The following is a 16,023-nucleotide window of genomic DNA, read 5'->3' on the forward strand; positions in this document are numbered from 1 at the left end:
AAGGAAGCTTTCTATCTTATTTGCCTCTTTTTTGGTTTGTTTCTGACCTCTTTTGGTACTTAAATAATATTTCTTTTTCTTCTCAGAATGTAATGCAGCAATTCACAAGAAATGCATTGATAAAGTTATTGCCAAGTGTACAGGATCCGCTGTCAACAGCAGAGAAACGATGGTGTGTGTTTTGATTTGTATTAAGTGTGAATTTGTTGCCAATTTAGGGATTTAGAATCAGAAGATATGAGCTGGAATTCAAGCACTCTCATTTATTAGCTGGGTGAGATAGTTAACTCTCTGAATCTTAATTTCCTCAACTGAACGTGAGAATGATAAAAAGCTCAAGAAATACAATAAATAATTGTAAATTAATAACTTAGTCAATCCATCAATAAGTAAACATATATTGCATACCTACTCTACATCAGACACTATGCTAAGCACTGGGGATACAAAAAGAGACAAAAGATAATCTCTATCCCCAAGAAGCTTAGAATCTGGGGATACAACTGGATAAACAAGCAAACTATATCTAAGATAAACAGGAAATAATTATCAAAGGGAAGGCACTAGACTTAAGGGTTGAGGAAAATTTCCTGTAAAATGGGATTTAGTTGGGATTTTAACTGGAATTTAAAGGAAACCAGGGAGATCAATAGGCAGAGTTGAGGATGGAGAGCTTTCTAAACATAGGAGACAGCTAGAGAAATGCCTCATGGAACATCCAGGAGACCAGTGTCGCTGAATCTATGAATATGTGTCAGGGAGTAAGGTTTAAGAAAACTGAAAAGGAAGTAGGGATTTGAAGAGCTTTGAATGTCCAATAGAGTATTTTGTACTTGATCATAGAGGCAATAGGCAGCCCCTGGAGTTTATTGAGTAGGTGAGTGACAAGGTCAGATCTGAATTTTAGGAGGAGAGAAGAGAGTGTATTCAAGAAAACATTCAAATACATACAAAAATGGATACATACAAAGAAAAGTAAAAGATTCTCCCTTTTCTCAAGGATATCACCAATCTAAGGAGAAGGAAAGCATGCAAATAATTAGATACAAACAAGATAAATACAGAATAAATAGGAAATGATTAATAAAGGGCAGTCACTAGAATTAAGAAGAATCAGGAAAGAATTCCTATAAAAAAATGGGATTTTAGCTGGTACTTTAAGGAAGCCAAGGAGGCGGAATTATGAGGAAGAAAGGACATTTCAGACATGCAAGGAGAGAAATTTATAGAGGGAAGAGTAAATATCTTTATCTATACAATAAAAACCCTAGTTCAGAGTGAGTAGAAGACATTTAGTCACTAATATTCTAAATGGCTCTTGTTGCTCCTTTTTGAACTATAAATTCTGTCTCTGTTACTGACTCAAAATGCGGCTATGTCCAAGCTACATCCCCACCAGTTTGTTCCTCGGGTTTACCATTTAACAAAGGGGTTAGACAGCATCCTTTCATTGTAAAATGATGAGAAGCAACTGCTATGCTCTTAGTAAATACAAAGTGATATTGCAAATACCAAATTGAAGTCTAGTCATGCTGTGGTACTTTACTAGCTCTCTGAAAAGTCAGGCATTTCTGTGACCCTTATACGTTTGTTTCATTTTAGTTCCACAAGGAGAGATTTAAAATTGATATGCCCCATAGATTTAAAGTCTACAATTACAAGAGCCCGACTTTCTGTGAACACTGTGGAACCCTACTTTGGGGACTGGCAAAGCAAGGGCTAAAGTGTGATGGTGAGTATTACCCCCACATTAGGAACGTCTATCTGTGAAACCTAGAGGGAGCATTCTTAGATTTCAGGGGAAGGAGGGTTGAGAGGGACTCACAGCTTATGGGGAGGGGATTAGAAAAGGGGTACAAGAAGGGTGAGCAAATTTTAAGAAAACTGAGAAATCAAATACTTATGATGCTTTTCAATTGGGCTAGACATCTTCCAGGGCAGCAACATTTTTTTTAGTCACTACAAACCCCCAAACCATCTTTTGTGCATTGGAATGGTACAAAAAGCAAAGATTACTTAATAACCAGTGAAGATACAGTTGCCTTCTGCTGTCCTCAAACCTTGGCAAAAGATGAAAGACCTCTCTTATTCATCCCTGATTCTTCCTCCTCCTTCATCCTCCCATACCTAATCAGTGACCAAATTTTGTGCCTTTATCAGATCTCTAGAAGGTCTGATCTGAGAAGTCTAACTTCACACTATGGAGAAGTGCCATGTACATTTCCTTTGGAGTAAATGAAACATATTCAACCTTCATTCATCTTTCTATTTTGCTATAAGAAAAGGAAAAAATACTTGTTAAAGTTTCTTTAATCAAAATACAAGAGAACAGAACTAGTAGGTCTTAGGATCATCTTTATTTTTTTTACAAAATTATAAGACTAAAAAGTATCCTTTAATTACTAATACTACCAGCATCCCCCACACATACTTTTGACTTACCCTCATAAGGGGATTATAACATTGTTCAAATACAATCTCCTTGGTACCAAATTTCAATTCTTTAACTGAAATTGCTGCCTCACAACTAAAAGGATGTGATACACAGTGGGAAGTGGGGGAGGGGGGGGTAAAATTTACTCTAACATTAATGCTTGAACTTTGGGATCCTTGGGGTAGAAAGCTGTTCACAGAAGGTGTCTCCTTCCAATAGAGCTTTAAAAAAAAAAAACATGCTGAAAAGGCACCGTTTTCACCTTATTTGTCCGTTCTTTGAAACCTTGAATTTAAACTTATGCCAGTGTCCAGTATAACCAGTTTATTTCTCTTCAGGGAATCAAATGAGGTAACTGACCTAAGAGAGAGCATTATTTTTAGCAGTTTCTTTGATTTTTCTTTTTGTTACACCTCTATAATACATACATATCATTTGTCAGGCTTCTAACCTAAGCCTTCCTCCCCATGTCAGGATCCCTCCTTCTTTCCTTGAAGAGCCCCTTCTAAGGGCTCAGAACTTCTGGGAGAATTCCTTCATATTGTTTCACAGATCACATGACCAACTTTGTTCTGTTCTTTTTTGACAACATTCTTTGTTTTCAGTTCCATTCTTTCCTTCCCCCCCTTTCCTTCCCCCCTTTCTCTACCTCCCCTTTCTTATACTGACCCCTTCTGACCACTCCCCTTTAGCATTCCCTCCCCCTTCCCCTCCCTTTCTTCCCTTTCTTCCCCTCTCCCCCCTTCCCTTTTTACCCCTGGAGTCCTTTCCTACTGTGGCCTCTCACCTGTATCTTCTCCCCCCCACCCCAAGCTCAATTTGCCTCACCTCCCTATGCCCTTGTTCTGTTCACCAGTTGTCCTAAATCCTTTCCGTGTTATTTTTTTTTCCCTTTTCTCTCTTCTCCCGTTTCTTCCTATCTTAACCTATAATCACCCCCATTTTCTCATATACTGTCTCTATTTCTACCTATTCTTCTCTTCTTTTTTTTCTGCATTTCCCATGAAAATAATCCCAAAGCGGGATTTTATACGCAAGCACAAACCCAGACACCATCTGCTGGGTTAGTAGCAAAGCCCCAAGACGTCATTATGGTGGATATGATTGACTTTCTTTATAACAGTGTTCTAGCCAGATGAAGGCGTAGCTCTGTCCACTGCTATAAAGAGTGTGGAGAAATATTCATCAGTGTGGCCCTGATCCCTGCTGACTCTCCGGCTATGTGTCACTGGGCCACAGGGCATAGGCTAGAGAGTGTAGATGAAGCCACACAAGCCATAACCTTCGTAGACGACTCAAGCGTAAGTCCTGCTGACAGTGCAGAATCCGAGAGGGTAAACCACCATCAAGACCAATTTCTTCATTTTTTTTGAAGGATGATTTTATATTGATACTTGATTATGTCAGAAAAGAATCGACAAGGGTTTTATTTTTTTGTTTTGTTTTGTTAAAACATTTTGAGCTGGTAAAAATAATATGCATGTATATGTATATATACATATGCATATATATACACATGGGAGAAGCATTGTTTCACTTTATATCAACACATATGTATGTATTTATCGTATATATTTGAACGGGGATACATGATAAATGCATCATATTTCAAATGTTTTCTTAGACAAGACATTGAAATCTTTGAGTCCATGGAAGGGTAGATCCAATTCCATTATAACAAACCCCATGGGAGTTGTTCATATTTTTCTGGTGGTGGTGAATTATGATTTTATTGTATTAAATGTTACTTAAAATGAATAGGTTTTCCGTTGATAAAAATGAATAATTTTGAAAGACTTAAATTCTGATCAATGCAGGAATTAATTGTAATAGAGCATAAATGATAATGTTATCTACCTCCCAACAGATAGGACGGGCTAAATGTGCAATGAAATACACATTTTTGAATATGGAAAATATAGGAACTTGTTTTGCATGACTATATTTATTTGTTAGAAAAGTTTTCTTTTTATCTTCTCCCCAAGGGGGGAATGTTAAGAAAATTCATGTTTGATAACTGAAAAAAGTAGTTTAAAAATTTTTAATGAGTAGGAAGTATTTAGACATCCCTTTTGTTATATGGAAAACTTTATTGTAGTAGCAAATTGTCTTTTAAAGAAAAAGAAAATTCTATCTATATGAGATTACATTTTACTTAAAGCATAAGGTAAATTTTACCACTCCATTCTCTTAATAAAAATAGAGCCCTTATTCAGGCCTTGAAGACAGGATTTTAGAGTAGATGCACAATGTGCATCAGACTTCAGTTAAAGAATTAGAGCTCAACACAGTATTATAGAATTTTAGTCAAAAAAAAAAAAAACCCTAAAAAATCTTGACAAGTCCTTTTCATTTGGGGAGGAAAGAAATTGTGGTCTGTAGAAGAAAAATTACTTGTCTAAATTTGTGTAAAAGTGATAAGGTAGCCCAAATTTTTAATTCTTAAATTGCTGTCTTGATGCTATGGCTCCTTTAAATTTGCAAAGGCCTTTATAGACATTATCTCATTTGAGTCTCATAGTAGGCATTTCAGGTCTTATCCATATTTTACAGATGAAAAAAACTGAGGCTCCTGGAGGTTAAGTGACTTAGTCTTTGTCATATAACTATTAAATGTCAGTGACGTTGTGCATTGGGTAGAGTGCTACAGGCAAGATTCATCTTCCTGAGTTCAAATGTGACCTCAAACACTTGCTAGCTATGTGACTCTGAGCAAGTTACTTAACCCAGATTGCCTCAGTCTCCTCACCTGTAAAATGAGCTGGAAAAAGAAATGACAAACCATTCCCATGTCTTTGCCAAGAAAACCCCAAATGGGGTCTTGGAAAGTCATTAAAGAATGAAATAATGGCTTTTGTTTAAAAAAAAAAAAAAAAAGCTTCATAATATGAAAATCCAGAAGTAAATCATGTCAGCTTTTTCTGGACCTTCATAAATGGCAACAAGAATGGTATGGAAAAGTCCTGAATTTAGAGTCATAAGACTTGGATTCAGATTCTAGCACTAATAGATAATAACTATGCAACCTCAGACAAGACCTTCATCTTTCTGGGCCTCAGTCTCCCCATCTGTAAAATGAGGATATTCAACTAGGTAAGATCTTTCAACTCTAAATCTATGATCCTACAGTTTATGAATGAGTCAAGTCAACAAATATTAAGCACTTACTGTATGCTGGGCACTGTGCTTAAAGTACCGAAAATATGAGTACAAGTAGAAATAAAAATAATGGCTGATGTTGAAGAGCTTCTATCCTAATGAAGAAAGAAAACACATTAAAGGGAGCTGACAAGTGTGTAGAAGAATTTATGCAGAGATGGAATATAGGCAATCTAAAAGAGTCAGGAATATAGCCTGCAGAGAAACAAAAGCAAGGCTGGCCCTCATATCCTCCTGGAAATGGAGATGTTGGGATCAATCAGTCCCACTGGATGGGATGGTACTTTGAAAATTCTATGGATTAACCGAGATTTTAGGGCAAAGAGATTTCTGAAGCTTTATAGAAAAATTCTGGGAGAGTCATGGAGAAGGAAGTCATAAAACTAGCCTAAGTGTCTTCCTCAAAATGGAAGTTCTAGGAGGATCTAGCCAATAGTAACAATATCTGTGCTGAAATGAAAATTCTTCCTTACCTATTTTTGCATATTTTGAGGGGTTAGGTATGGGATTAGGTTTCTGGAAACTGCAGGAAGTATCTACATGTGTTTCTAGGAAAGTATTTTTTATAATAAGAGTTGGTATATATGGTTCTTAATCTATAAAAATAATATTCATCTCAAAGTCTTTACCACCAACCAAAGCATAATTGATATTGAAAAGAGTTGCATTAAACTCTATTAATGGTGATAACAAATGTTTTCATGGCCTTGGGAAAAGTACTTTTTCTGGCTTTCAGCAGCCATGTTTTGTATCTGAAGATCTTAAATGACTCTCTCATTGATGCTTTAGTTAATGCTTTAAGTGGACTGTTCCTCAGCAGAGATTTAAGAGGTACTATATGTGGCTGTAGATTTTCACTTCATTTATTCACTTCCATACCTTCCCATTATTTTGCTCCCAGAAATCCCTAGAGTACCTGAAGTAATTCCAGAGATGCCTCATTCATCTATGGCTATCTCCTTAATGTGGTCTTAGAAATTGACCTTCACCAACTTAACTGGGGGAAGGGAATTTAAAAAATATATGCTGAGAGAGTTTTTTTTAAAAGGAGGGGGTTAATTTATTCAGCATTCATGGTACATAAATAGATCATAGGTAATAGATTTAGAGATGAGACCTCATGGTTCTTCTATTTGATTCCTTATTTTAAGTAAGGGGAAACTGAGACCAGAAAGTGACTTGCACAAAGGTAATCAAGTGATACCAGAGCTGAGATCCAAACTAAAATATTCCCACAGTACCAAGCCCTCTAAAAAATGTGGATTTGTTAATTTTTTGTACTTTGGTGCCAGGCCGCCTAAAAGTGATAGCCTACAGGGCTTTTTCAAAATGCAGCCCAACACTGCATAATGAATACTGCCAATATTTAAGGATTTTTCTCAGTTATTTGTTGCTAAATTTAATACAATAAAAGCAAAATCCATCTTGGACCCAAATAGTTATAAATAGATGGAAAGATGGGAAAAAAGAAAAAAATATATACAATTCACAGTCTACAAATATAATGGCTACTTTGTCAGGGGAGTTTCACTCATCTCATTACTCTATTATATATTTTTTTTCTTTTCAGCATGTGGCATGAACGTTCACCATCGATGCCAAACAAAGGTGGCCAACCTTTGTGGGGTAAACCAAAAACTCATGGCTGAAGCTCTGGCAATGATTGAAAGTACACAACAGGTAGGAATGCTCTTTACGTCCAGTGAATTCTCCCTGGAAACTGAATTGGAGATGTATTTAACCAGTAGGTTCCTGAAGACATAAAAAAGAATTATATATAAAGTTTCAAAGATCCTTTGGGAGGAAGTGAGGAAAAAAATGCGCTTGAGCCTATAACGTTTCTTCCAGACTTTAAAATTAATATGATTTCATCTGTGTGCATATCCACTCTGTCACAAAGATTATGATTTTTCAATGTTCTTGGATCAGTCAGTTAATTAAGAAGCATCTACTGAGTGCTTCAGGCACTGGGTCAAACATTTGTTACCCTTAAGAAAAACAGGTTCTAAAATAAATAAATAAATAAGAAATACAGGTTCTAGTGGAAAGAAAAAAAGATTTCATGGAGTGTGGTAGGGAAAGGCCTACTTTTAGGCCTCAGCTTTTAAGGGAGGTAGTAATCCAAAGAGGCAGAGGTGAAGAAAATGTTGACTAATGTAGGTAAAGGCCCAGAGATGGGAAATGGAGTATCATGTAAATAGTCTCCATGACTTTCTCTGGGCAAAAAAATTCAGTCACTCAGTGGTGAGGGTTTGAATTTGGGATTGTCTTTGAAAAGAAACATAGTTTAGCTTCTACTTAGAAACCTTTTCAGCTCTGTCTAAGATATGGAACAACTTTTATTTCACTGTTGTTATCATCAAGGATCCTGGGTTACCTCCATGTTATGATAAATTGGAAAAGATACTAAGAAAGTTGCCCTCTCCTTAGACATCATTCCAGGAGTTCTCAAACTATGGCCCATGGCCCATTGAGGGCGTTGATGTGGCCCACCAATTTATGGCAAATGGGCTGAGCAGCGGAGACAGAGCGTGAGCTTTTGTTTTTACTATAGTCCGGCCCTCCAACAGTCTGAAGGACAGTGAACTGGCTTCTATTTAAAAAGTTTGAGGACCACTGCATTATTCTTTTCCTTCCCCACAAAAGAAATGATACTGAACTTGAAACAGGATCCCCCAGTTTATTCATCCATCTAGGGTTCCAAATATGGAAATTTACCATGACTAGTACTTATTGCTGAGTTGGTCCTTTACCAGAAGAGAGAATAACTTGTATTTTGTTTTTGTTTTGGTTTGTAACCCAGGCTCGATGCTTACGTGACACAGAACAGATCTTCAGAGAAGGTCCTATTGAAATTGGCCTCCCTATCCACTTAAAGCAAGGAGCAACAATTCCATATTTGCCCATTTCTACAACTGGAAAAAAAGGTGACTTTAATGAGAGATGATGATGGTGATACTAGAGAGTATTTACATAGCACTTTGACTTAAAGAATTTTACATGTATTCATTTATTATCTCATTTGATGGGAGGTAGGTGCTGTTATTATTCCCATATCACTAATGAAAATCACCTGAAGCATGATTTGCCCAGAGTCACACAACTAGTAAGTCCAGCATTCTACCCATTATGCCATTTAGCTGCCCTTGGTGGGACTATTATTGATTAACTCTGACCTCATGGCTTTAAAGTTCTTGGGCTGGCTGGTCACTCTATTCTTTATGCCATTCAGCATACTATAGTAGAGCACAAACAAGGAGATTAAAGACCCCGGTCCAGCTCTGGTTGTTCTATGTACTAAATCAGAGACAATGAAAGTCCCTATTTCTTCATCTGTAAAATCAGAATCAGAATCACTGTCTACTTCATAGGGGCTTCCTGAAGATCACTTCTGATAAGATAGAATGCAATTGTTACACAATGGATAACTTCAGGTGAATTACTAAAGTTCCTTGGATCTTGGTTTCCTCATTAATAAAGTAATAGGTTTGAACTAGATGATATCTAACTCTAAAACAGGCTTAGCTATTCTCCAAATGACTCCTGCTATAATTGGAGTGGACACAGCTAATTAGAAAGGAGATGAAAAAAGAGGACATAGAGAACAGGAAGGGTTTCCCTGGTAACAATGACTTGAAGTAGACAAGTGCAAAATTTTGCTTGAGAATAAAACTGGCAATAGTTTGTGGGAACTGTCAGAAAAATGGGAAGACCAGCAGAAAGTGCCAGAAACTTCTAAAACCAATCAGAAGAAAGATGTTTGAAAGTATCTGGAAATTCAGCCAGATCCACCTCATATACATGAATCTGGGCTACCTCCTGCAGAGCAGTATTTTCCCTGAACTTTTGACAAAATGCAACTAATTGCTCATGAAAGGGAATGATTGGGCAAACTTGAGGAAAGGTGATAACACTGCTATTAATATAGCCTGTCTCAAAAGTTTCCTTTTTCCTCTGGTGATTTATCCCAGCAGATCCCTTTGAAAAATAACCACAAGCTACCAACAAGAAGGACAGAACATTCAGGATCTCCTTTACAGACAGTAGTATGTAGGGCAAAGAGAATTTTTAATGACTTGCTAAAATGTACTTTATTTGTCTTTTTTGCCATGGACAAGTAAAAGCTCTCTGGGCTCAAAGTGTACATTGATCTCTTCAGTAAGAAAGGGTCTTTTTACTCTTTAGCATTTGGAGAATGGAAAAGGGTTCCTTGAAAAATTGGTTTCAAGGTGAAAATGAATTAAAAAAAAAAAAAAAAAAAAAAAAAGAATCCTAACCTGTGTCAGAAGGTTAAATAGTACCATAATGTGATGGGGAGAGAGGGAGGGCGTATACTTAGAGCTTAGTAAAAGGCATGAGGTCTTTCCCATAGAGGGGAAATCTGGGCCCTCAAAGAAAGAAGCAACTGTTTATTCAAAGGCATCATAGACACAATGAATATATAGTAAGTGTGCTATCAATGTTTGTGGAATTAAACTGATTATCATGCTCTATAAGAAGAGTGAAAGGAATAATAGCAGAGCAGTCATGTTGGTTGATTCCTTGCTGAAGGAGATCAAGGTGCCTCTTTTCTGCCTTCCCATCAGGACTCTGCTATCTTCCTAGAGTATATACCTGGTTCATCACTGAGACCTTCTCAAGACTTCACAGATTTGTTGACCACAATCCTCTTCTGATACTTCCAGAAAGAATCTAGAAAATATTGTAGAGAGTATTGTAAGAGAAAATGAAGTACAAGGCAAAAAAACAAAGGACATTAGGGAATGAGATGGTGTTTTTATCCCTACAACCAATAGGAAACAGGGGCTTCTGAAGAGAGGCAGATTTGGTAAATGAACATCTAGCTAGGAAGATGGAAGCTGAGAATCAAGATCAGGATTTTTGAAAGGTAGCTGAAAAATACATAATTGAGGGCTTGAAATGGGCTATGAATAATAGAACCTGATAAAAATGTATTTGCCTAGTATCTTACAAATGTCACCAAAAGGACTTGAAAGTGAATGGAAAGAAAATTGTCTATAAAGAGAGAGAGAGAGAGAGAGAGAGAGAGAGAGAGTCCTGACAACAAAAAACAGAAATAAAGATGCCCCTTAATTCACTAGAGAAACTAAGAATCAGCAATGAAATGCATGTTTTCAAATGTCTATTCACATATGTTGGAAATAAAAAGTATATGAATTGTATACTTTAATGGAAGGAGACAAATTGACCCCATAGATAGCATTGAGACTAGGTGGAATGAGGTTGACAATAGAAATATGTAGCTCAGAAATGTATACCTTTAAAAAAAAGGAACAAAATAGAAAAAAAATAGGGCATAAGGGAAGAGCTAAAGCTATATTAAGAAAACTCTTGTGAAGACATTAGAAAAAAGAACAAGGAAAATTGTAAGGAATATTTGAAGGGAATTAAATTCAACAAATTTTTATTATATACCTATTATGTGTAAAGCACATAGGCACTGGGGATAGAAAGATAGAAATGAGTCTCTTCCTCCAAAAAAAGATTATGTTCCCCAGAAATGTCCTTGAAGGGAAAAACATAAAATATATTTCCACCAAAGTAAATTATAGGTTGCCTATAGGAATTTGAGGAAAAGGTAACAAACCTGGCATGGAAATATGATAAAATAAGTGTGGGGAAACTTCAGTTATCCAGAATCTGCTAGAGTTCTCCTTTCACTTGAGATAATATGTGTAAAGCACTTAGCATAGTGCAGTCTAGCACATAGTAGGCAGTATTCCCTTCCCTCTTGCAAAAGCATAGCAGTCAATAAATTCTTAGCTTGTCTTAGTAAGTGCATCCTTCCAAGTTTAGGGATTATAAAGGGAAATTGTTATTCTGGTCTGAAGCTGACTGATAGGAAAGAACTAGTTGCTAAAAAAAATTGATAAAAAAAATTGAGGGAAATAAATATTCCATATTAGAATTCATAGCCTAATATGCACCCTGTGAAAAAAAATTTCTTTTAAGGAATCTAGAGCTAGGCCAAGTAGAATCCCATGGCTTAAAATTCTATAGAGGAAGGCACTCTAGAAGCATTCAAAGCCCTCAAAAATTATATTTAAAAGATATAACAGAAATATTTTCAATAAAGGTAGAAAAGTGAAATTATCTAAAGCCCATTAAGGCATTAACTTAAACTATGGCCCATGATCCCAGATAGTCTTGTAAATGAATATAGGGGTCATGAAATTATGATATATTATCAATAAAGGTTTAATTTATATATTTATTTTATATCCTTATATACCTGCAGTCATGTAAAAATTACTCAAACAAAAAGGGGTCATACGTGATAAAAGTTTAAGAAGCCCTGGTTTTAAAAAAAAAAATGTGGCTGCACAGAGAATTCATTGGTCAACTTGGCTTTTTAATATGTATCTATAAGATAACAGTAGCATTGTGACATGAGACATTAACTGAATTTAACAGAAAATGGTACAGTGTTGTAAAAATCATATTATGAGTGCTCAAAATGAGCTAAAGCTGATGATAAATGTTACCAAAATGTGATTTAAAAAAAATAGTTGTATTACAAAAAGAACAAAGAAAGAAGAAACAGATTGCTATTGAGGATGGCAAAAATACTCAAAAATTACTTTGATTTCATTTTCTTGTTCAATAAAATTGAGTTTGCATTGGTAAAGATAGAGCAAAAATTATTACGAGAACTAGTTACCTTAAAGAATCCTACCTTATAGAAAGAATTAACTACTGGATATGATTTCTTAGATACCATCAGTGATCCCTGAAAGACTCTGAATGACAAGTAAGGTACCATATAATTGGAGAAGAGCAAATGTATTCTTCTTTTGAAAAAGTTGAGAGTAGATTCTGAAGACTGTATGCTAACAAACTTGACTCCCACTTTTGGTAGAAATCTAGAAAGGATTGTTTGTGGGCACTTAGGACAGGAAGGACTGACCTCTATCAGCCAACAGAAAGAATTTCACAAAGAACAGGTCATGTTAGACTAAAGTCAAATTTCATTTTGGCTTTTTTTTTAGTTGAATTACTATATTTGTACATGAGTTCCTATACACTGAGAATACAAAGACATAAATAAAACATTCTCTCCCTTCAAGGAGCTTATATTCTCTCAGTGGAAACAAGATGCACTTAAGTAAATATGTGCAAAATATTTCAAAACTAAATATAAGATAGCTGTCAGCAAAGCACCTCAATTGAGATGATAAAAGGTCTCAAGTAGAAAGTGACACTTATTTTGAATTTTGAAGGAATTATTTTGAATTTGAGGGAATTTCTAAGAGGTAGGAAAGAAAAGGGAGTGAGTTCTAGGCAAGGGAGACAACCTACTCAAAGATAGGTGATGGAATGTTATGTGTGAAGAACAAGAAATAGGTTGGCTTAACTAAATTGGGAAGCATGTAAAGGGGATATAAGGTATAGTTTGTCTGTAAAGAGAGCAAGAACTATTTATTTGATCCCAAAGTAATAAGGAGTTCATTCATCTTCTTGAACAATGAGGTAACATGCTCACACCTATGCTTTAGGAATATCACTTTCTTAGCTGTACGGAAAAGAGATAATTTAGAAGCCAGTTTGGAGGCAAGTATGAGAGCCATGTGAATGGAGAAAAGGAAGCATATTAAAATGATATACAGATGGAATCAATCAAACAGATATAGGAGAAGAAGAGGAAGATTGAAAGACCATGGAGAATTGAGGATGATTCCAAAGTTGTAGTGACCTTGACAAAAATAGGGAAATAACAAAGAAGGGCAGATTTGAGGGGAAAAAATTCATTTTTTGATGGGATAATAAACTTAGACATTTAAGGAACCTTAGAGATCATTGAATATGGCTCCCTTATTTTGTTAATGGTTAATCTGAGGCTCACGTGATTTTCCTAATGTATCTGAGGCTAAATTTGTACCCATGTCTTTTAAACTCCAAGCCAACCCCTCTTTCCATTACTTCATGTTATATTGAATGTTGAGATAACAATAGGACATCAGATCCTTATACTTTATTTGTCAAATTGTTTGATGAAATCTTTCATGCAGATGTTGTGGACAAGATAGAGAGGGATGGGTTAGACAATTACATAATTAAGTAGATTCAGCACCAGATTCAAAGAAGTCATTAATCATTTGGTTTAAATCTAAAAGATTTTATCAGAAAGGGAAGGGAGATGTTCTTGCTATCTGTCCCTGGCCCTTCATTGTTTAACACCTTTATTAATGATTTCTGTAAAAACATAAATGACTTTTTTAAAATCAAATTTTATCAAATGTTCCAGATGAGGCACAAGGTAGAGAGGTAACTAATATCTTGGATGGCAGAGCAAAAATCCAACAAAATCATGAAAGACTAAAAAAATGAAGCATATGTAAGATTAAAATTTATTAGAGATAAATGCTAAGTTTAAAAGATGGAATAAAATGTGGATTCTAACTCAACATGAGGCAATAGTAGGATATGGCAGCACTGCCTTAAGACTATAGCCTCCAGTCTTTCTATACTATTTCCTATTCCAATCACATTAATTTCAATTCAATTAAATATGTATTAATTAGGCTTTTGTTATCTATCTGGCATTATGCTAGGCATTGACACTACAAAAGCCAAAAGGAAATAATTTGAATTCTGATCTGATATCTAGTTCAACAAATGGAAGGAAGGGAGGGAAGAGGAGGAGGAAGAGAGCAACACAAAATAATTCAAGAAAGTCCTTTTCCTAAGTCACGATTATTGAGCTGAAAGTAGAAAGAAGTTAGGGATCTAAGAGACAAAGGGGAGGGGAGAGAAAATGAACGAATATGAATGAGCAGGCATAGAAAATAGCTCATTCTAAAGCACAAAAGGAAAAGTTGTATGTAGGAGCATCTAAGTAGCACACTAGAGAGAGCACTGGACTTGGAATCAGAAAGATTTATCTTCACATGTTCAATTTGGGCTCACAACTATCTGTGTAAATTTGGCAAATTATTCCCGTTTGTCTCGATTTCCTCTTCTGTAAAATGAGCTAGAGAAGGAAATGGCAAACTATTTCAGTATCTTTGCCACAAAACCAACTGAACAACAGTGATATTGAGTAGACCAAATTAGCAGGAAACAGAATGTGTGATGTGATAATAATTTATATTCAATGTACAAAGATAGTTTAGAGCCAAATTTTGAAGGACTTTACATGTCAAATAGAATGTGTATTTAATTTTAGAGGCAATAAGGAGTCCCTAAAAGTTCTTGAGCAGGGGAGTAACATTGCCACTCTGAATTGACGGAGGAGAATATTAATGAAGACAGACCTAATTAGGAGACAGATAAAAACAGATGTTATAAAAGGGAATTTACAACACTTGACAGCAAATTAGATATAGGAAAGTTGAAGGAGTGTAAATAGCTAAGAAAAGCTCCAAGACTACAAACACGGATAACTGGAAGAATTATGATGACTTTGGGAAGAAAAAAAAAAAAAAAAGGAACATTAAAGGAAAGGTGGCTTTGGAGGAAAACTGTATTCTGTTCTGTTTTATATTTTGAGTTTGAAATGCTTATGGAATATACAGGTGCAGCTAAAGTTGAGAGAGACAAGTGCAGTTTGTTTATTTGAGAAAGTTAGAGGATTATATCTTGAGTACACTGTTATAGATGGCCTCCAGGTCTCCTTACATTTGTATTACTCTGTAAGCATCTGATTCAAATTTGTTGCCACTATCTGTTATACAATTAGGCAAATAAGAATCTAACTGTAATAATAATTAATGACTGGTTGGCTGACCCCAAAGAAAAGAGTATTTTCCCATTACCTACACATTATGGATTTTAAAAGGCAAATAAATAGAGATGGGTAGGAACTGTCAGTGCTTTAAGATTTCAATAAACCCATCATATCGTGTGGATATTCCCTCTGTTGTTAAAGTTCATAACTCATCTGCGTTTAATACTTTCTGATTTTTTTGTTCATATGTACATATATATGTATATATATATATATGTGTGTGTGTGTGTGTATGTATATATATATATATATATACATAAACAAATACAATTCATCATTATAGTGACCAACTAAGTTTCTCTCCTCTCCTAGTAGTTTAATATTGAGACAATAAATTAAGTCTTTTCAGAGACACTCAAATACTTTCCATCATGGTAAAATCATCCATAGCTTATGCTTTGCTGGTAGTACATAGTTTTCTGGGACCTAAGGGTCATCTTACACCATGATGAAATATAGTAGAACAATTTTGTGAAGAAATAGTCTACCAGAACTCAAAATTCTATTTAGCAAGAATCAAAGGATTGCTGTTCAACTAACAATTTGAAGGTAGTTGAATTTTCACTTGGAACATAAGTCAAAGGAAAATAAGGATATATGGTTGTGGATCTGGAAACCTTCTAACATAAAGGATAAAATTTGTGTTTTGCCTTAAGAGAATAGAATGTCCAGTGACTTAGTT

General features: G+C 35.4%; 1 protein-coding gene across 3 annotated transcripts in view; it reads left to right on the plus strand.

Moving 5' to 3' along the window:
* Positions 1-16,023, plus strand: part of PRKCQ (protein kinase C theta) — a 185,976-nt gene that overhangs the window by 90,761 nt on the left and 79,192 nt on the right. For all 3 annotated transcript variants that reach the window (XM_074268751.1, XM_074268752.1, XM_074268750.1), the window contains 4 exons: positions 87-172; positions 1,603-1,732; positions 7,164-7,273; positions 8,397-8,520. In XM_074268751.1, coding sequence (XP_074124852.1) covers positions 87-172; positions 1,603-1,732; positions 7,164-7,273; positions 8,397-8,520 — 450 coding nt within the window. The remainder of the gene's footprint in view (positions 1-86; positions 173-1,602; positions 1,733-7,163; positions 7,274-8,396; positions 8,521-16,023) is intronic.

This window comes from Sminthopsis crassicaudata, chromosome 5, assembly GCF_048593235.1.
Source record: "Sminthopsis crassicaudata isolate SCR6 chromosome 5, ASM4859323v1, whole genome shotgun sequence".
Lineage (NCBI taxonomy): Eukaryota > Metazoa > Chordata > Mammalia > Dasyuromorphia > Dasyuridae > Sminthopsis > Sminthopsis crassicaudata.